The sequence below is a fragment of the Podarcis tiliguerta genome, assembly GCF_965153285.1.
Source record: "Podarcis tiliguerta genome assembly, chromosome: 8".
Taxonomy (NCBI): Eukaryota; Metazoa; Chordata; class Lepidosauria; order Squamata; family Lacertidae; genus Podarcis; species Podarcis tiliguerta.
This window is the reverse complement of record NC_139541.1, coordinates 23,007,308-23,029,504: the sequence shown is the minus strand read 5'-3', so window position 1 is coordinate 23,029,504 and position 22,197 is coordinate 23,007,308. Positions and strand designations below refer to the sequence as shown.

The window sequence follows — 22,197 nt, the reverse complement described above, 5'->3', positions numbered from 1 at the left end:
AAAGGCAAGGTCTCTGTGATATATTCCCTGCTGATACAATCCAGTTCTTTCCACTTGTTACTTTGCAATCAGTGTAGGCAAACTTTAAGATTCAGAATGGTTTATGACAGGCATCCCCAACCTTTGGCCCTGCAGATGTTTTGGACTACAATTCCCATCAAACCAGACCACTGGTCCTGTTAGCTAGGGATCATGGGAGTTGTAGGCCAAGACATCATTCATCTATTGCATGGACAGGCAGAGTCCCCCCAACATGAGGCGACCCCTGAGCAGAATAATGGCTCAAGACAACATGCTACGGGGAACCCTGGTATCACCACCGCAAGGGGGGCGTGGGTCACAACTTCATGCCCCCCCCATTCCTTTCCAGCCCTTCAACAGTGACCCTGATGTAGCAGCGCCTGCGTACCTGTGGAGAAGAGGTTAACCTGCGAAAGAAGACTTAACTGAGGGAGGGGAAGGTGGGAGAAGCTTTGGAGCCGACTGCTGCTTTGCAGGTAAGATTCACCTTCTGTTGTGTGGGCAGGACGGTCCCTCCCCTTACCTGGCCAATCCCCTGGCAATGCCTCCCCAGGTGGGATTGGGCGATTGGCTGAGGTAGGAGGAGACCTCCAGGTATCCAGCCTGGGGAGTATGAAGCCAGCCTAAACTACCAGAAGTCACACTGGGATCCAGGGGGCTGCGTGTGAGCCCCCATTTGATGTGGGAGCGGTCATTTTCATATATCTATACAGTGGTACCTCTGGATACACACACCTCTGGTTGCGTATCCTTCAGTATGCGAACGCAGCAAACTCAGAAGCATTTTTCTGAGTTTCACCACGCGCGCATGTGCAAAAGTGCTCTACAGTGCTCTACCACACTGCTACACATACACAGAAACAGCACCTCCAGTTGTGAATTTCTTGGGATCCGACCGGAGCTCTGGAATGTATCCTGTGCGCAACTGGAAGTACCACTGTATTTTTTTCAAACTGCAGCTTGTCACAGTAGTCCTGCCAATGTTTTTTTCTGTTTTCAATTTGTTTGCAAATATTCAATATACCATTTCCATTCCTTTATAAAAAGTTTACTATCCTGATTTCATATTCTTACCGTAAGTTTTTCCATTCCTGCATAGTCCATAGGTTTTGTATACATTCTTCTTTTGTCGGGGTTCCATCATCTTTCCATTTTGGGGGCAAATAACATTCTCACAGATTTTCCAAGCAGAAGCTGGAAAAGAAAGGCAGCACAACTTAGGTTCCAAAGATGACAAAAGCTTCTAATTTATTTGCATAGAATCACAAAGATGGCCAAGGACAATGTTTCCCCCAAAAAGCTTGATCTCCGCTTTTGGTCAGCACATCGTGCTCAGAATGGTGTAAATCCCTAAGTAGGCCATTTGAAATAGGCCTGGTGTCTTGCGCTAGCAGCAGTGGCAGATTTGGGACTCTTAAATTTCAGCAAGGATGAGTGTAAGAGTCTTATGTGGCCTCACCCCACGTTATGCCACTAGTCATGCAGTTCTATCTTGGGGCTCATCCACCTTTTGTTGAACTGTTTCTTTAAATCTAAAGGTTCATCATTGTTTCACCCAATGTGTATACCTTTAAGGGGCCAGAGTAAGGGCCAGATTAAACTAATGAGATCCAGCCTTGCAGCTGTGAAGTATAGCAGGTGCTGCTGAGTTGCATTGATTAAGCTGTGTTGGGAATTGGCCATAGTATATAAGGAGCAGCACCTAGCTCTGCCTTTTTACCCTGGGGATGGGTTGGTGGTTGGGTCGTGTTTGTTTGTAGATGTATTTGGTATAAAAGGAGTTTTTGTTTTTCTTATTAAACCTTGTTTAAGTTATTTTTGAGTCCTTTCTTTTTAATGCAAGCTCTCCCCAGCAAGCTCTCTGCGCTACTATACTGCGAAAAAGCCAACACCTTTCTGCTTGTCCATTGCCTAGAAAGCAGTCGTTTCCCACTTTCCCCACCCTAGCCGAACGTTTTGCCTTTGTCTCACCGCTTTCAGCCGATTTCCTGGTGGCACGCTGGAATGCAGAATTAACCAAGACTATTGACTGTCTGGCTCCGAAGTGCCCTCTCCGATTGCATGGAGCCCGGACAGCCCCGTGGTTTTCCCCGGAGCTGAGGGCGATGAAACAATCGTTGAGACGGCTAGAGTGCCGGTGGCGGAAAACTCATTCTGCATCAGACCGGACATGGGCTAGAGCTCAACGTCGAGCCTACCAAGTGGCAATGGTGATGGCGATGAGGGCCTTCTTCGCTGCCTCCATTGTATCTGCAGAAAACAGCAGCAGGAGACTTTTTCAGGTGGTTTGCAATCTATCGGAACCACCTGCACCACCGGGGCTTGGTAGGGACCCCAACATCTCCTGCAATGCTTTTGCAAAAAAATTTGCAGATAAAGTCGCTCAGATTCAGAAGGAGGTAGACTCCACCGTGGGAGCAGGGCCAGGGCGGGAGAGTGCTAGAGTTCTGTCTGGTCCTGTTACATTGGATCAATTCCAATCTGTTACCTCCAAGGATGTGGACAGGCTGCTTGGACAAGTGAAACTGACCACCTGTCTCCTTGATCCTTGCCCATCCTGGCTGATTAAACCGAGCCGGGAAAGCCTGGGCGATGGGCTCTGTGGGATGGTGAATGCTTTCCTCTGTGAGGGAGACTTCCCAGACCCACTGAAAGAGGCGGTCATTAAACCGCTTCTTAAAAAAACATATTTAGACCCGGCCAATTTGGCCAACTATTGCCCAGTCTCAAATCTACCATTCTTGGGCAAGGTGATTGAGTGGGTGGTTGCCGAACAACTCCAAGCATGCCTGGAGGATGAGGACCATTTGGATCCCTTCCAATCGGGATTCAGGCCTCACCCTGGGACTGAAACTGCCTTGGTCACACTGGTTGATGATCTCCGGTGGGCTAGGGACAAAGGTGAGAGCTGTTTCCTAGTTCTCCTGGATCTCTCAGCGGCCTTTGACACTATAACATCCTTCTGGACCGTCTAGAGGGGCTGGGAGCTGGGGGCACTGTTATACAGTGGTTCCGCTCCTTTCTCCTGGGCCGTGTCCAGAAAGTGGTGGTGGGGGATGAGTGTTCAGACCCCTGGGCTCTCACTTGTGGGGTGCCTCAGGGTTCTGTCCTCTCCCCCATGCTTTTTAATATCTATATGAAGCCGCTGGGAGAGATCATCAGGGGGTTTGTACTGGGTGTTCATCAGTATGCAGATGACACCCAGCTCTACCTCTCCTTTAAATCAGAACCAGTGAAGGCAGTGAAGGTCCTGTGTGAGTGTCTGGAGGCGGTTGGAGGATGGATGGCGGCTAACAGATTGAGGTTGAATCCTGACAAGACAGAAGTACTGTTTTGGGGGGACAGGGAGCGGGTGGGTGTGGGGGATTCCCTGGTCCTGAATGGGGTAACTGTGCCCCTGAAGGACCAGGTGCGCAGCCTAGGAGTCATTTTGGACTCACAGCTGTCCATGGAGGCACAGGTTAACTCTGTGTCCAGGGCAGCTGTCTACCAGCTCCACCTGGTACGCAGGCTAAGACCCTACTTGCCCGCAGACTGTCTCGCCAGAGTGGTGCATGCTCTAGTTATCTCCCACTTGGACTACTGCAACGCGCTTTACGTGGGGCTACCTTTGAAGGTGACCCAGAAACTGCAATTAATCCAGAATGCAGCAGCTAGACTGGTGACTGGGAGTGGCCACCGGGACCACATAACAACAGTTCTGAGAGATCTGCATTGGCTCCCAGTACGTTTCCGAGCACAATTCAAAAAATTGGTGCTGACCTTTAAAGCCCTAAAAGGCCTTGGCCCAGTGTACCTGAAGGAGCATCTCCACCCCCATCGTTCAGCCCGGACACTGAGATCCAGCGCCGAGGGCCTTCTGGCGGTTCCCTCATTGCGAGAAGTGAGGCTACAGGAAACCAGACAGAGGGCCTTCTCGGTAGTGGCGTCCACCCTGTGGAACGCCCTCCCATCAGGTGTCAAAGAGATAAACAATTACCTGACATTCAGAAGACATCTTAAGGCAGCCCTGTTCAGGGAGGTTTTTAATATGTAACGCTGTACTGTTTTTAACACTTGATTGGGAGCCGCCCAGAGTGGCTGTGGAAACTCAGCCAGATGGGCGGGGTATAAATAATAAATTATTATTATTATTATTATTATTATTATTATTATTATTATTATTTCCCCCAGAAAACCTGAATGCTATTCCAATTCAGACATAAAGATTGGGTTTCTCTGGGGTGAGGGTGTGCCAGGGCAAATGCCCCTTGTTTGCTGAAAGCAGCTGTGCTCAGTGTCGTAGCCCAGGGGGTTGTGCCTCCTGGTGGACTGGGCAGCTGGGGATGAGTTGCGCACTGGGGGCCCCCTTTGCCCTTGGGCACTTTCCCATACTACATCACAGGTCAATGACATGCATATTCCAACCATGCAAAAACCCTTGGGAAGAGTGCAGAGCATGACCAGTGAAGGAGGAGAGGCTGAGAGACGGGGAAATGGCCTAGGAAGAGATCTTGAGGGCCAGAAAGAGATTTAGAGGACTGCATTAAGCCCTTGAGCCAATGGATTTCCACTGCTGCCTGGACTGAGTAACTCCAATAAGACAGCAAAAACAACAACACCCCACAGCAACAAATGCATGCCTGTAGGATTTAATGTCACCATTAAAATGATGGTTCAGTCAGTAAAGCATGCGACTCTTAATCTCAGGGTCCTGAGTTTCAGCCCCATGTTGGGCAAAAGTGATCCTCATGGTCCTTTCCAACTCTATGATTCCAAACTTCTAACTTAAATGGATTGAAGTGAACTCAGCAAGCAAAAAAGTGGGAAGGGTTCTGCTTTGTCCACAAGTGTGGTCCTTTTGGACTAAAATGTGGACATCTCCCCCTCCCACTGAATACTTAATAGGCTTAACAAGTGGGTCTGATGCTGTTATGTGTTTTGGCAGCCGCTCTGCTTCTAAGCTAGATTTAAACAAACAAACATGCATGAATAAGTGGGAAATAGTATTGCCAGATCAAAATCTCAAAGAAAATTTTCACAATAAGGGTGAAGAGTCTACATAACAAGGCAATCACAGTCCTTTGGAAGATGGGCTATTTATGGCAGAAACTGGAGGTAGGTTTCCAACCATTTCCCTGTTAAAAGATCGAAGGCTTTTAAATCTGCATAAGGCAGATATCCAACAGGTGCAACTATTCCATTACTGTATTGGAAAAATCAAGACCAATTGAATTCCCTGCTTGTTATACCATTGTTACAAGAAACCGGGGTGCTGAGCGAGAGGATGTGGCAGCCCCCTTTCCGCATGATAGCAGCTTTACGCCTCCAACACCTATGCCAATGAGAAAGTCAACAGGTGCAGCCTTCCACCCTGCAATTTAGGCAGGGGGAAGCGTGCAAAAGTGGGGTGTCTACCTGTTAAAACCACAGTAACCAGCAAGAGAAGAAGGTGGGTTTGGTGACGGGGCTTGTGCACAGCAAGGGTGGGAGGCATGGGGTGTGTGTCTTGATTTTTCTAGCTTACGTTTTAGTTTGATGATCCCATGCCTCCGCTAAAATCACCGGGCTTCCTTTCAGTAAAGGGGGTTCAGGTTTGCTACCACTCGCTCACTCAAGCGCTGCTGCTTCCAAGTAAGGACCGTAGCTTTGAAGCCCGCTCCTCTGCGCGCACGAACTCGGGACAACGGTTCTTGCTTCCGAGTAAAAACACACACACTCCCCAGCCGGTTAGGGTCCTCCTCCTACCCTCTCTGCCTAGCAACTTCCCCTGTGGTTTTCCCTCCCACGGATCTCCCCCTTGTGCAAGTGAATCAGCAGCCGGGGGTGGGAAGGAGGTTCCCTCCATCCATGCGCGGTTGGAGAGGCTCCAGCCCGGGGTGCTCGGTGCGTCTTTGCGCGCGGTGAAGTGAACAGAGGAAGCGCCCTCTCGAGTTCTCCCTCCTCTTGCCCTTCCCTCCCGCCCCCTAAAAGGTGGGGGTTGCCGAGATAGAGACGCTGCCGTGGACTCTCGCGTTGCGGTGGCTGGCCGCTGGATCATCCAGGGAGGGATCTCTGCAAGGGGCGTGCCTGGTTTGCGCCCCCCACCCATATTGTGCGCCCGGGGCAACGGCTCCCTGGCACACACCACCCCTCTATGCCTATGTCTGTGCTGCAGCCTGGTAAATATCCTCCGCGATGACACAAACCTCGAGTCACGCACACAAATGATGGAGATTCTTCGGGCGGGGCGGGCAAGAACGATACTCTGAGAAAAATTTGTCTCACCTATGATTAGAGGTGTGTGGGAGGTCACCTGGAGGCAACAGTTGCTGCGGATGCAGCAATAACATTGCAACACCACGCAGAGATCTTGGAAGAAGGTAAGTGGTTTAAATAAAGCAACGCCGATGGAGTGTTGCAATGCCCTCGTGGAGATTATCCCGCGCAGGTGTAAAGCAAAGAGCATCCTCCAGAGGTCATTGTTCATTCATTTTTAAACTGAATGGGGAACAAAACAAATGAGCCCCAATCCGTCCCATTCCGTTGACATATTAGAGTGATAGGGGCATTCAAATCGCAGGACCCCCCTCCCCCCCAAAAAAAAAAATCTCCTGGAGTATCTCAGCAGTTGTCAGTGATGAGAAAAATCCCTGTCCTCAGACTTGCAACCAAAATGAAATGGCACAAAAGGTAAAAGAGGCAGAGGGAGGAAGCAAGCTCGGAGATTGGTTCTTCATCGATAAAATTGCACCTGTTAAATTAAGACCTATAGGGTAACCTGTCTGATGCCTGTGGGGTGTGGGTGGTGGAATTCAAGAATGTAATAATAATATTTTCATATCAATGCTATTTGGATGGAAAACAGTGGAGTTACAAGCTGATTCCCCCAGAGAACACAATAAGAAGCTTCTAGAACATGTGTGTATGTGTGTTTTTAATGGCTTATAAAACTGTGATTCTGTGTCCATTATGTTGGAGGTTTGGTGGACCTGGTGGGGGAGGAATGTTAAAGTTGCCTAAAAATGTCACAGAAGACATTACAGACTGCATAAAGCTGTCTGAGTCTCCCATTGAAACCAAAGGGAAAATGAAAAGTAAGGGGGGGGGAATGAAAACAAAGAGAACATTTAATTAATGCAATTGGAACAAATGGAAATGAAATCAATTAAACTTCTGAATGAATCAACGAAGCATTTCTCACCCCACACTACTCCTACAAACAGACCATTCGAAAACCTTATTAAACTGAAAGCTAACTATGCTTGATACTAGCTTCTGTTGCTTTTTTCTAAACAGGGATCTATTTTGGAGAAGTTGGGAATCTGTACAAAACCGACACTCCTTAAATGGAGTTCCTCTGCAATGCCAGCAGGGAGCGAGCCCAGACTCTACACTATCGACACAAAAATTGACAATGTGACTGTGAGGATTTATCAGCCAAAGGGCATATCCACAGGACAGAGAGGAATTATCTACCTGTATGGAGGAGCTGGCTTATTCGGGAGCATAAGTGAGTCATTCTAATTTAACTTACAACCTGTGTGATCTGTGTGGGGCTTGATCTGGAAACTGCATCTCGTGCACAGTGCTGGGACCAGGTTGTTCATAGAATCATAGAATCATAGAATCATAGAGTTGGAAGAGACCACAAGGGTCATCGAGTCCAACCCCCTGCCAAGCAGGAAACACCATCAGAGCACTCCTGACATATGGTTGTCAAGCCTCTGCTTAAAGACCTCCAAAGAAGGAGACTCCACCACACTCCTTGGCAGCAAATTCCACTGGCGAACAGCTCTTACTGTCAGGAAGTTCTTCCTAATGTTTAGGTGGAATCTTCTTTCTTGTAGTTTGTATCCATTGCTCCGTGTCCGCTTCTCTGGAGCAGCAGAAAACAACCTTTCTCCCTCCTCTATGTGACATCCTTTTATATATTTGAACATGGCTATCATATCACCCCTTAACCTCCTCTTCTCCAGGCTAAACATGCCCAGCTCCCTTAGCCGATCCTCATAAGGCATTGTTTCCAGGCCTTTGACCATTTTGGTTGCCCTCCTCTGTACACGTTCTAGTTTGTCAGTGTCCTTCTTGAACTGTGGTGCCCAGAACTGGACACAGTACTCCAGGTGAGGTCTGACCAGAGCAGAATACAGTGGCACTATAACTTCCCTTGATCTAGATGCTATACTCCTATTGATGCAGCCCAGAATTGCATTGGCTTTTTTAGCTGCCGCGTCACACTGTTGGCTCATGTTAAGTTTGTGGTCAACCAAGACTCCTAGATCCTTTTCACATGTACTGCTCTCAAGCCAGGTGTCACCCATCTTGTATTTGTGCCTCTCATTTTTTTTGCCCAAGTGCAATACTTTACATTTCTCCCTGTTAAAATTCATCTTGTTTGTTTTGGCCCAGTTCTCTAATCTGTCAAGGTCGTTTTGAAGTGTGATCCTGTCTTCTGGGGTGTTAGCCACCCCTCCCAGTTTGGTGTCATCTGCAAATTTGATCAGGATGCCCTTGAGTCCATCATCCAAGTCGTTGATAAAGATGTTGAATAAGACCGGGCCCAAGACAGAACCCTGTGGCACCCCACTAGTCACTCTTCTCCAGGATGAAGAGGAACCATTGATGAGCACCCTTTGGGTCCGGTCAGTCAGCCAGTTACAAATCCACTGAGTGGTAGCATAGTCAAGACCGCATTTTACCAGCTTCTTTACAAGAATATCATGGGGCACCTTGTCAAATGCCTTGCTGAAATCAAGGTAGACTACATCCACTGCGTTCCCTTCATCTACCAGGCTTGTAATTCTGTCAAAAAATGAGATCAGGTTAGTCTGACATGACTTATTTTTCAGAAATCCATGCTGACTATTGGTGATCACAGCATTCCTTTCTAGGTGCTCACAGATTGTTTGCTTAATGATCTGCTCCAGAATCTTCCCTGGTATTGATGTTAGACTGACTGGGCGGTAATTATTTGGGTCCTCTCTTTTCCCCTTTTTGAAAATAGGGACAACATTTGCCCTCCTCCAGTCCGCCGGGACTTCGCCTGTTCTCCAGGAATTCTCAAAGATGACTGCCAGTGGTTCTGAGATCACATCTGCCAGTTCTTTTAATACTCTTGGATGCAGTTCATCTGGCCCTGGAGACTTGAATACATCTAAACTAGCCAAGTATTCTTGTACTATCTCCTTAGTTATTCTGGGCTGTGTTTCCTCTGCTGAATCTTTTGCTCCAAATTCTTCAGGTCGGGCATTGTTTTCTTTATCGGAGAAGACTGAGGCAAAGAAGGTATTGAGGAGTTCAGCCCTTTCTGTGTCCCCTGTTTGCATTTCACCATCTTCTCCTCTGAGTGACCCCACTGTTTCTTTGTTCTTCCTTTTGCTACGAACATACCCATAGAAGCCTTTTTTGTTGCTTTTAACCTCTCTAGCAAGCCTGAGTTCATTCTGTGCTTTAGCTTTTCAGACTTTGTGTCTACACGTGCTGGCTATTTGTTTGAATTCCTCTTTGGTGGTTTCCCCCCTTTTCCATTTTTTGTACACATCCTTTTTTAATCTTAACTCAGTTAAAAGTTCTTTAGATAGCCACCCTGGCTTCTTTAGGCACCTTCCATGTTTCCGTCTCATTGGTATTGCCTGAAGTTGTGCTTTTACTATCTCCCTCTTAACAAACTCCCAGCCATCACAAACTCCCTTTCCTTTTAGTATTACTGTCCATGGGATCTCACCCAGCACTTCCCTAAGTTTTATGAAGTCGGCTTTCTTAAAGTCAAGAAATTGAGTCCTAGTATGCTTGGCTGCTCCTTTCCGTTGTATAGTAAACTTCAGAAGAGCATGATCACTTGCGCCTAATGATCCTTCCACTTCTACCCCATTAACCAGGTCATCGACATTGGTTAGGACCAGATCTAAAATGGCTGTTCCTCTTGTTGCTTCTCCCACTTTCTGGACAATGAAGTTGTCTGCAAGGCCAGTGAGGAATCTGTTTGACCTTATGCTCTTGGCTGAGTTTGACATCCAACAAATATCTGGGTAATTGAAGTCCCCCATTACTACTATCTCCCTTCCTTTTGCATGCTTGGCCATCTGTTCCAGGAAGGCATCATCTATGTCCTCCGTTTGGCTTGGGGATCTATAGTAAACTCCCACAATGAGATCACTATTATTCTTCTCTCCCTTAATTTTGACCCAAATGCTCTCACTTTGGCTTTGAGGTTCTAAATCTTGGATCTCTTCACAGGTATACACATCCCTGACATATAACGCCACTCCTCCTCCTTTCTTGTCTGGTCTGTTTCTCTGAAATAGATTGTATCCCTCCATTTTTACATTCCAATCGTGGGACTTATCCCACCAGGTTTCAGTGATGCCTATTATGTCATATTTAGTTTGCTGTACCAAGAGCTCAAGCTCATCTTGTTTATTTCCCATGCTTTGTGCATTAGTGTACAGACATTGAAGTCCATTAGTCATTCCCCCGTGTCTCTTATTTAAGGATTTTTTCCTCCCACCACTAGGTCTGCTTGCTGCTTGCTCCATTTGGTCTATGACATTTGGATGATCATCTTCATCAATTAATAGACTCTTACCTTCAGGAGCACTGTCTCCCTCCCCCACATTAGTCAGTTTAAAGCCCTCCTGATGAGGTTTCTTAGTTTTTTGGCAAAAACATTCCACCCAACCGTTGTGAGGTGCAGCCCATCGCTTGCCAGAAGTCCATCCTCAAGAAACTGCAGTCCGTGATCTAAGAATCCAAACGATTGTTGAGTAGAACAACAACTGCACTGGCTGCTGATCAACGGGGCATGTTCAAGGTCTTGTGGTTAAGATCAGGACAACTCAGGAGCAGGTTACCTGAAAGGCCACTTATCCATTACTTAGGTCGTTTATGGAAATTCTAATCAGGGGACCGCATCCTACAGAATATCCAGGGCCGGCCCGAGATATTTTGTCACCTGAGGCAAAGTAGAACATGGCACACACACCCAACGCCCTGCCGCCTGCGGCAACTGGAGGTGACCTGGGGAAGCCCCAGCCCACTGAAGGCAGTGGAGGAGAAAAAAGGAGGCTGGCTAGGAACAATGGCAGCAGCAGTATCCCTGCTCTTTCCAGGTGGTGCATGGGTGACAAGTGTTGGAGGCAGTGAGCAGTGAGCAGCACACTCCTGGGGGACTTCCCAGCTCTCCCCAGCCTGCTGCCTGAGGAGACTGCCTCACCCAAGCCTAATGGGCTGGCTGGCTCTGAGAATATCATAGGGCAGTGTCCCCCAAAACAGGCATTTTCTGTTTGTTGTTCTCCCTGCACTGTGAAATCCCCTTCCCTCTTCCACACAGGAAGCAGCTAACACCAGTTGCTACAGGCATCTTGTGAAGTCTTTTCCCTTTGCCCTGGCTTTCCCTGGCCCATGACTGTGATCCTGTAATTGGGGTTGCCATGTGTCCTCTTTTTCATGGGTAGCGATCCATATCGATCCATAGTTGAAAGTAGAAGTTGGCAAAAGTGTCCTCTTTTTTGCTCTTCAAGATATGGCAACCCATATGTTTCTAACCTTTAGAAAGGTTAATAATTAAGAAAGCGCCCCTGATTAAATCCTATTCTTATCTCCTTACTTCCAGTCTCTTAGCACAATTGATGGATACTGTAATGGTTCTAGGGGTTGCTCGTGCGTAAATCGGCGCCACACCTGGGTGGGTTGCCTGAGTGAACCCTTTCTGTCTGGACAGCCACTCACCCGTGGCTGTCTCAATCGCTGGCAGAATCCGTCAGTGGGCGTTTCTTGAACTTCTTCCAGCATAAAAGTTCTTTGACGCCTAGTCTTCGCCTACTCTCCCTGCGCGGAAGCCTTCTGCGCAAGGAGGGTGTGGGCATCGGAGGACCCGTGCTCTCCCCGCTGGTCCCCGGCGAGGAGTCTTGGAGCCACTTCACCGATTCCCCCATCTGCCCCCCTTCTCCACTGGTGCTACGCTGATTTCCTTCCCCAGAAGATGTGCTGCTTCTCTCCCTCCCGGGACGCTCTCCGGAATCCCTCTGGAGCCCTCCCTCTCCCTCTGGCTCCGATGGCAGTTCCCTGACAGATACCAAATTGGTACTATGGTGACCAGATTTCTAACTAGAGAGAAAGGCTAGAAGCAAGTATTGCCAAATCGGTACCCTTCAGCCGTTGTGAATTACAACTCTTCCTGGACCATTGGGATAGCTGGGGCTGATGGAAGTTGTAGTCCAATGACATCCATTGTTGTCCAATCTTTTCTGTGAACTGCCCTGAGACCTCTGGCTATAGGCTTGCTATATAAACTCAGATAATAATAATAATAATAATCTGAAGGGCAACCCCTAGCTCAGAGAGTCAAAAGCCAGATCTATCGGTTTGTCGTATAGTAGGAAGAAAAAAGAGGCACATGCAGGAAATGCCTAGGGGAGGGAAATAATCTTTGACAACGAGGGTATTAGTTTGACTTTGGGGCCTTGGGATCTGGATGGGTGGAAGGCTGGGTAAATAGGAAAGATGGGGATTCTCCTCTGGCTCAGATACAAACAGAGCCACAAAGAAGACTTGGGGTTGCGTCGTACTCATCATCCCAACCCAAATTAATGTAGAAATGTGCATGTCATTGTGTAAAGTATTAATACACTGAAGGTCTTTTTACTATCCAGAAGCTTATCGGAAGCTGTGCCGCTACCTTTCCAGAGAAAGTGAATCAGTGCTTGTGTGTGTTGGGTAAGTCTACTTATTCCTGCATTCATCCTGGATATCCTGAACAGCTGATAAGTGTGGAAGCAGGTGACTCCCCCCCCCCAATTACTCCCCAAAGCAGTGGGGGAATTTGCCACTACATGGTACAGGGGTAGCCAATGCAGTGTCCTCCAGGTGTTGTTAAATGCCAAGTCCCATCAACCCCAGACAGCATGATTTATGGTCTGGGCTTATAAGAGTTGTCGTATAAGTTGTTGTGCGCGTGGGGCTGCAAGCAAGGGCGGGACTCCCATACATGGATGGTGGCAGTGTGACAAGTTTCCTGGGTTTGGGCAAATTACTTTTGATGTTGTTTCTCATCTTGGTCTATCCGTGAACGCAAACCCTGCTCCGGCCCTTCTGCCACTAGATCCTGATCTAGATGCTCCCATTATACATAAACCGCTGCCCATTTCCCAATGGAAAGATCTCAAAGGTCCATCTATGATGGGATAGCAAGGAGACGTCTGAGGTTTGGCTCTCTTCAAGTATCTTACATAGCCCAGAAGGGTGCTGAGAGGCCAAACTAAACATGACCCTTTTGACAAGGTGTAGATCAGCTGTGTGAACAGATGTCAGTGGCAGACCACCAGGCACACATACTGAGTTATGAAGAGGCTGTGCCACATATAGATGAAGCCTTTGCAATGCTTCAGTGTTTCAGTTCCGTGGCAGTGCCCATGCTCAAGCTTCCTTCTTATATGTGACTGGGGAACTCATGTAACACAGGTATTGTTGGAGTTGATCGATGTCATCTTATTATAAGACCAATTAATATTCTAGAAAATAAAAATAAAGGAAACAGAACCAGCCATTTGCCTCCTTGTCTCAAACTGTTTGCAGGCTTTCAGATCTCCAAGTGTCAACACAATATTGAAAAAGATACCCTATATATAAAGTGCTTTGACAATATCACCAGATTTATTAATCAGCAAAACAAAGTAAATTGATGTTTCTGGTTTTTCTTCTTCTGCACCTGTTCCTGAAACAGTAACGGACAATTACAGTCTAGGTTTTGCACCCTGTTACACCTAATCTATTTCTATGGCAACTCACTGCTACAGTTATATGGTGGAAACATGTATCTGACATATTGAATATTTTATTTGCTCAGGATTGTAAATTTTAATTAAGTGAGCCTTTTTTGGTTTATGACTTGTGTTCATAGCAGTGCTAGAACCACAGCAGTGTTTACTGAAATTTAAAATTAAATTACATTGTGAAGTTGTTGACCTTTTGGAAGTTCATTAAGGCTTCCCATAAACATCTGGTTGGCCACTGTGAAAACTGGGTGCTGGACTAGAATGTCCCGTAGCCTGAGCCATCAGTACAGACATTATTCTATGCATTTTTCTACATGTCACTTGGATTGGGAACAGTCCTACCAAAGTTGGAGAAGGGCAGATTTCAAACGCTGACTATGTTTCATTTCACATATTGTTTTAGAAAGTGTGAAGTAGACTGGTTTGTCTTTAACTAAGAATAGGATTGACTTTCTCCCCTGCCCCTTCTCTCCATCATCTTCTAGGCAACGTTTGGCTCCTAAGCACCGCTGTCCTACACAAATCATGGACTGCATCACCGCCACGGAATACTTTTTGAAAAATGCAAGTGATTATGGGGTAGACCCTAATCGTATTGTCATTGCTGGTGACAGCACTGGGGCTGGAATTGTTCCCCTTGTCTGTCAACATCTGTTAACGAGGAAGGATCTCCCAAAGGTCAGAGCCCAGATCCTGCTCTACCCAAATATTCAAACACTGGACTACAACTTGCCATCTTATCAGCAAAACCAAAATGTCCCCGTCCTGTTCACAAAATGGACTGTTGAATTTGACCTCAGGTTTATGAATGCGAAGCTAGCATATTTGGATCAAGTCCTGAAGGGGGCCCATGTTTCCGAAGAAATGAAGATGAAATACAAGAAATGGATCCATGCAGATCATATCCCGGATGAGTTTAAAGTCAGGGGCTACAAACCACCCCCGCCAGTCCCGTTTTCAAAGGAGCTGCACGAAATGATGAAGCTTTCTTTCGATCCCAAGCACTGTGCTCTTCTAGTGGTAGATGACATTGTGCGTCAGCTCCCCGAGACGTTCATGTTAACCTGCGAGTATGATGTGCTTAGGGATGATGGACTGCTATACAAAAAACGCTTGGAGGACAACGGGGTGCCTGTAACTTGGCACCATGCAAAGGAAGGATTCCATGGGATTCTAAGTTCAGTTGATTGGTTCTTTGAATGGCCATGTGCAAGGAGGGCAGCAGAGCATTTAACAAGCTTCATAAAACGATTCTGATCAAAAATCTGTTCTCAATAAAGACAGTTCATTTTACTGCATGCAGTGCACTTGAAGAAAAGGTTATGAAAATGATGTACAGATTGTATTTAACACCAGCTAAACTGGCTAAAATGTACAAGACAAGAACTAACGAGTGCTGGAAATGTAAGGGAAGGGAATGTATCTTTTACTACAAGTGGTGGACTTGTAAAGAGGTAAAGGCTTTCTGGGAAATGGCATATAATGAGTTAAAGAAAATGTTTAAAAATACTTTTTGTTAAAAAAAACCAGAAGCCTTTTTTACTGGGTGTAGTGGGTGAAGAGATACTAAGGGAAGATAAAAGACTGTTTATGTATGCAACAACTGTGGCAAGAAATCTTTTAGCCCAAAAAATGGAAACAGCAAGAAGTACCAATGAAAAAAGTGTGGCAGATGAGGATGATGGACTTTGCAGAACTGGCAAAGCTGACAGGAAAAATCCAAAACCAGCACGATCAAGTATTCCAAAAGCATTGGAGTAAATTTATATGATATTTGAAAGATTATTGTAAGCAATTAACATCACTAGCAGGGTTGTCCGATGACCTGAAGTGAGAAATTTTCTACCTTTCTATTTTTATTTAAATTTTGAGACATTCTGTAATAAGTCTAATTAGAATTAGAATTGAAAAACATATAAATAGCAGTGATATAAAGGTTAATTTCGAAATCCATGAGGTGGAAGGGAAAGAAATCGACAGGCTCTAAAGAGCCAGGGCGGTATAGTGGATAATGACGATGTGAATGTATAACATTAAATGGAATAATAATAATAATAATAATAATAATAATAATAATAATAATATAATACCTCTCATCCAACTTTAGGGTGCCTCGTTTAGGGCTGTAGAATGCTCATAATTCTGAAAAGGATTCCTTATTTGTGATTGCTTGTGCGTCTGCCGATATAGTATGTTACATTTGGGCTAATCTCAGAGAGTTATATATAAAATGTTTGTCCTAAGCAGAGTTGTTGGCATCTGTCTTGAAAGACAAAAGAGTGCACCTCCGGGGATGAAGTCAAACCAAAGTGATCTCTCTGGGGCGCAAGCCTGGGCGATGCATGTGGAGGTCCTGGACCGCCTAGATGACAAGACCTCCCTCTCAGCCTCACTGATGTGGTCCAAAGGAAAGCAGAGCAATACATTTGTCACCAGCTTAGCTGCAAGGGTTGCTGGAAAGAGGCGTAGAAGGAGCCATCTAACCTAGCGTTACCAGATGTCCCTGGTTTCCGGGGACAGTCCCTAGATTTGCAAATCTGTCCCCGGACAAATTCCGTCCCCGGAATGTCCCCAGATTTGCAAATCTGTCCCCTGGAAACAAGGCAGTGACAGCCTCAGGTCTGGCAGGCTTCAGGAGCTGCCCGCTGCCGTGGCACCCACCATTTTTCCTTGCCGGATCTTCCGGCGAGAAAAAATGGCAGGCACCACGGCAGCGAGCAGCAACCAGGCTGGCTCCAGACTGCCAAAGGGGAACCGGGGAGGTCCGGCAGTACAGATCTCCTGTCCCCTCCCCCCTTTGTTTTGACTGATAGGGAAAGGCTCAGAATTTGCAGGCGGGCAGCCGTTGCCCAGTTTTTTAAAAAAAACTCTGCACATTTATGTTTCACAGGGTGCGAAAGAAGGGCTTAGCACCTTTACACAATATGCATGTGTGCTTGGGCCCAGGGTCTTTTGTCTCACCATCCCCACTACTGATTTCCTGTTGCTACTCAGCTTCAAAACGAATAAAAAGTACCCCTGGATTCATTGAAAAAAATCTGGTAACCATAATCTAACCATCTTATGGATGCCACTCAGGATTTGTGTAGCATTTACGGTACTCCTTAGCCTGTATTTGGGAACTTGGGGACAGTACTGAGCCGAACTTTTGTTCATTGGCAGCTGGGGTTTATGGGCAAACTTTAAGACCCCTAGGAATTATATGAGAACTTAGTCTCATATAAGTAACTGCTTCCTGCCTAGAAATTTACAGCCACCTTGTCACCTGAGGCTGGTATCACAAAGCTCAAGGATGCCCTACCTGCAGTCCATCTCTTTAAGGTAACATTTGGCAGCAGGACTTGTCACAGGGATGTTTCATGCTAAAGTTCAAAATGAGTCTAGCCTCTTGTCCTCTTGAAAGGGTTAGGGCCATTGAGAGTTGTGTCTCAGGGAAATGTAGAAAACATTCTTTAACTTGGTGGGGTTTTTTGTCCACTCAGTTCTCCTACAAATCTGCTTCTGCTGGCTTTTTCAGGCAGTGATGCACCAAGCCCATCTCACTTCAGGAGTGGGTTGAGGTTTATGAGAAAAGTGTATCATAATAGCTAGTAAAATCTTCCTTATTTTATTGTGTTCTGGTGCTGGGATTCCTATCTTAAATAAATTCTGCTGCTATAGAAACAGCTGGTGTGAGTTATTGGAAATGAGCTCTGATTCTGATTTCAGTGTTCTGGACTATTTGGGGGGTCATGGAGGCTTCTGGGGGAAAGTGTGCTTCCCATTTTTTGGCTGAGGATTTGCAGAAGGAAGAGAGAGCTGAGGCACATCTCAGTCCTAGAGGGTCCCTGAAAGTTGAGTTGTCTAATTTGGACTCCTGCTGCAATGGTCAAAAGACTTTGGGACAACAATGTAATTTTATAATTCATTGGAATTTAAGATAGCAAATACTCCAATATTTTTATCAGCAGTAACTGATGGTAGGGATCCCCCCCCCCTTTATTGAAAAGGAGAATGCTTTGTCTTGCAAGAGAAACTGTGGGTTTTAAGTTTTGCTTATTCATTTATCTACTTCATTGGGATATTTATGTATGTTAATTGGTGTTACTTCTATACAGATATGCAGTTCGATTGGTTTGCTAAACCTTTTCATTGTAAGGGTCTGAGAACTAGATCTCAGACTGTACAAATGTGCTTGATTAACAGCCCCATCTGCCTAACCCACCCTGCAGGGTTTCTATGAGGCTAAACCATTGGAAAGCTGTGCAATTGCATTCCCTTTCATTGCAACTTATGCTTCTTCTGCCTCTTGTAAGGTGAGTGGGAGGTAGACCTTTAGCTTATCTGACAAGAGCAAGAAGGAGAGCACTAATTACCTGTTACAAATGAACACACCGTACATTACCAAATCCTCATCTCATAAATTTGCAACCAGCATTGCTCCTGTGCTCTGTAAACCCATTCAAGTTAAACAAAACAACTAATTTGGATCTGTTCATTTCAGGCCCACAGAATTGAATGCAACTTATATTCACAGGTCATGCCAAAAACATTACTCTTCCTCTGGATTCATGACATGTGTTGAATATGTCCCATCTTTACCTCATTGTTTTGTTAAGATGGTGTAACAGCCTTACCTCTTGGCAACACCTTCTTAATAGGCTTATATTTCAATCAGATAGTCCAGGCTATCTTCCTCACTGTTGCATTATAAAACCAGTTTGGGAGGCTGGGGAGTCCAATCACATACCAATGTATGTCGACTCCTTACAGCTGCAGCAAATCATTCCTATGATTTCTACAGACTTGCTAACGTCTAGGGTTGTGTTGGAGGCACAAGATTCCACTTCCCTCCCACTAAGAGTCTTCCCCTTATTGCCCCAAATGAGGTCAATATAGAAGATTTTATCCAACCCTTTCACATACAGAGGTGTGGCACAGTTGATAAGAAACTAGCATCCATACCCTCACCCTTAGTCCCACTTCCTTATATATCACAATTTTAGGTTCAATATCTACTACTCTTTCCATAGTGGGACTCCATTGCCTGCAAGGCTGTTATGAAAACAATGTGTCACTTACAGACTCACAACTCTTGGAACGCTTGGAAGATTCAGGAATGGATTGGTTTGTACCCACCAATTTATCAGCATCTTAAAAGACCCTCTTGTGCACAGTATAACTACTGTAGCCCTGAAACCTTCAGAATATCTAGAAGTAGAAGCACCCAGAAAGGCAAGGTCTCTGTGATATATTCCCTGCTGATACAATCCAGTTCTTTTCACTCGTTACTTTGCAATCAGTGTAGGCAAACTTTAAGATTCAGAATGGTTTATGACAGGCATCCCCAACCTTTGGCCCTGCAGATGTTTTGGACTACAATTCCCATCATCCCAGACCACTGGTCCTGTTAGCTAGGGATCATGGGAGTTGTAGGCCAAAACATCTGGAGGGCTGCAGATTGGGGATGCCTGGTTTAAGATCTATCTTTTTAAAAATGATTTTCATTTATGTACATTTCAATAGTACCGTATTTTTTGCTCTATAAGACTCACTTTTTCCCTCCTAAAAAGTAAGGGGAAATGTGTGTGCGTCCTATGGAGCGAATGCAGGCTGCACAGCTATCCCAGAAGCCAGAACAGCAAGAGGGATTGCTGCTTTCACTGCGCAGTGATCCCTCTTGCTGTTCTGGCTTCTGAGATTCAGAATATATTTTTTCTTGTTTTTCTCCTCCAAAAACTAGGTGCGTCTTGTGGTCTGGTGCGTCTTATGGAGCGAAAAATACGGTAATTTAACAATAATTCAGACATTTCAAATCTCGACTTCCTTCCTCCTCTTTCTGCGGTTCATTTTTTTAATCACCATTCCCTGCATATTCTAAGTTATATTAAATCATTCTTTTATTCATCTATTGCGTGGACAGGCAGAGTCCCCCCAACATGAGGCGACCCCTGAGCAGAATAATGACTCAAGACAACATGCTATGGGATTAAAATTGGCCACAACTTTATTAAGTTTCAGATGTAGGGAGACCTTGGCTCAGGCATTGGTCGTTTATACTTCCCAGTCCCCGGCCAGGGGTCTGGGAGACTTCAGGGTTATCCAGAATGTGTGGGGATTGGGCTGGCTCTGGAGAACATATGTTCAAGCAGAGAGAGTCCCCGCCCCCGTTTCACTGCCTTTGGAGGGGAGAGCAATGACAAACTCTCGGCATGTGGCCAATGCCTCCCCCTCAAGACCTCTTTAACGGGGAACCCTGGTATCAGCACCGAAGGGGGGCATGGGTCACAACTTCATGCCCCCCCCCCATTTAGGAAGATAGACTAAAGGATTCCACCCAAGGCCTGAAACCACCAAAGTTGTGACGTTTTGCTACGGGGAAGGCAAAACCTGCCAAGGCAGGAAAATTCCTTTCCAGCCCTTGAACAGTGACCCAGATGTAGCAGCGCCTGCGTACCTGTGGAGAAGTGGTTAACCTGCGAAAGAAGACTTAACTGAGGGAGAGGAAGGTGGGAGAAGCTTTGGAGCCGACTGCCGCTTTGCAGGTAAGATTCACCTTCTGTTGTGTGGGCAGGACGGTCCCTCCCCTTACCTGGCCAATCCCCTGGCAATGCCTCCCCAGGCGGGATTGTTCCGACTGGAGCTCCAGAACATATCCTGTGCACAACTGGAAGTACCACTGTATTTTTTTCAAACTGCAGCTTGTCACAGTAGTCCTGCCAATGTTTTTTTCTGTTTTCAATTTGTTTGCAAATATTCAATATACCATTTCCATTCCTTTATAAAAAGTTTACTATCCTGATTTCATATACTTACGGTAAGTTTTTTCCATTCCTGCACAGTCCATAAGTTTTTGTACCCATTCTTCTTTTGTCGGGTGTGATGGGATGAAGAGCTGCTTGTGTGTAAACTGCAAATCCCTCAGAGTTTGAACAGTTTCTCAAACCTCTGCCTGTGACGGAGCCCCTCCAGCATGGCTGCGTCAGTCGCTAGCAGAATCCGAAAGTGGTTGCTTTCGGAAACGTTTCCAACATAAAAGCTCCTTAACGGAAACACGTCTTCTGGACTCTCTGCGTGACAGTTTCCGGCGAGGAACGGGTGTCCCTATAGGAGGACCTGAGACATCCCCACTGTTTTCGCTGGAAGCATCTCTGAGCCATTCCTCCGCCTCCCCTTCCCTTGACATTCCTGTTCGCCCCCTACTGGTTCCCTCTTCAGGTGTTACGTCTCTCTCTACTTCAGAGAGCCTTGGCACCTCTTGTGCTGCCGATGGCAGTTCCCTGACATCCACCTCCCCTCCAGGGCCCCCTTCACCCCCTCCCGTCTCCTCCCCTTCGGGTTGGGAGGAGGCAAAACCCCGGAAAGAACCTTCCTCATCGTCTGAAGTTTCGAACACCTTTCTCCACTTGTTGCGGTTCCTAGTCTCTCGGTACTCCTCGTCGTCTGAGTCCGTTCCTTCTTCCAGCTCCGACTCCGCGAATCCTTCCAGTTCCTCTTCCTCGTCTGTGGTGCCGAAATACTCCCTCCTAAACCTTGCTGCCGGCTGTGGTTTCCTCGGGAATCTTTGGTGGAACGTTTCTGTTAAAACCTCGTCATTGACCTCCTCTGCTGTCACCCAAGTGTTTTCCGACTCCGGTTCCCCTTCCCACGCCACTAAATACTCCACCTGATTGCCCTTCCACCTGGAATCGAGGATTTCCGCTACATGGTTGCTGCTCTCCCTCTCTTCCAAGACTGGTCCCCTGTTGTACTCCCCTTCACCTCCCCCCTTGTACGGTGACAGTAACGACCTGTGGAACACTGGGTGCAATTTCATGTGGTTGGGTAACCGGAGTTTGAAAGCCACTGGGTTGACCTGCTGAATGACCTCAAAGGGTCCCAATCTCTTGGGTCTTAATTTCTTACAACCCCCTTTGAACGGCAACCCTTGGGTGGACAACCACACCTGATCCCCCACCCTTACTGTTTCACCTTCCCTCCTGTTCTTGTCTGCCTGCTTCTTATATTGTGCCTTGGCCCTTTCTAAGTTGAGCTGAAGCTGACGATGGATCGCTTCCATCTCTTCTACAAAATGTTCGGCCGCTGGGACGCTCCATCTCTCGCCTCCCTCCCCCGGGAATGCCCTGGGGTGACACCCGTAATTGGCCAAAAAGGGGCTCATCCCTGTGGATACATGCTCCGCATTGTTGTAGGCAAATTCTGCCAGCGCCAGCTTTTCGACCCAATCATTCTCTCTGTCATTGACATAACACCTCAGATATTGTTGGAGGATGCTATTTGCTCTTTCCGCCTGCCCGTTGGTTTCAGGGTGCCGGGCCGTCGAGAAATTGACTTCCACGTGCAGCAAGCTCATGAGCTTCCTCCAGAACCTGGAAGTAAATTGTTTCCTGCGGTCTGAGATAACCCTCAAGGGGGCGCCATGCAGCCGGAAGATGTGTTCTACAAACAACTTCGCTGTTTCTTC

At 46.5% G+C, this 22,197-nt stretch overlaps 1 protein-coding gene and 1 long non-coding RNA gene across 2 annotated transcripts in view; one reads left to right on the top strand and one right to left on the bottom strand.

The window, feature by feature from the left end:
- The window catches only part of LOC310682891 (arylacetamide deacetylase-like 4), a 31,416-nt gene extending 15,419 nt beyond the window's left edge, over positions 1 to 15,997 (top strand). Inside the window, exons 2-4 of the mRNA XM_083452210.1 lie at positions 7,279 to 7,492; positions 12,633 to 12,696; positions 14,240 to 15,997. Coding sequence (XP_083308336.1) covers positions 7,279 to 7,492; positions 12,633 to 12,696; positions 14,240 to 15,011 — 1,050 coding nt within the window. The 3' untranslated portion in view covers positions 15,012 to 15,997. The remainder of the gene's footprint in view (positions 1 to 7,278; positions 7,493 to 12,632; positions 12,697 to 14,239) is intronic.
- LOC310682972 overlaps positions 385 to 22,197 on the bottom strand; it is a 30,728-nt gene continuing 8,915 nt past the window's right edge. Inside the window, exon 3 of the long non-coding RNA XR_014514226.1 lies at positions 385 to 1,215. This is a non-coding gene — a long non-coding RNA (uncharacterized lncRNA). The remainder of the gene's footprint in view (positions 1,216 to 22,197) is intronic.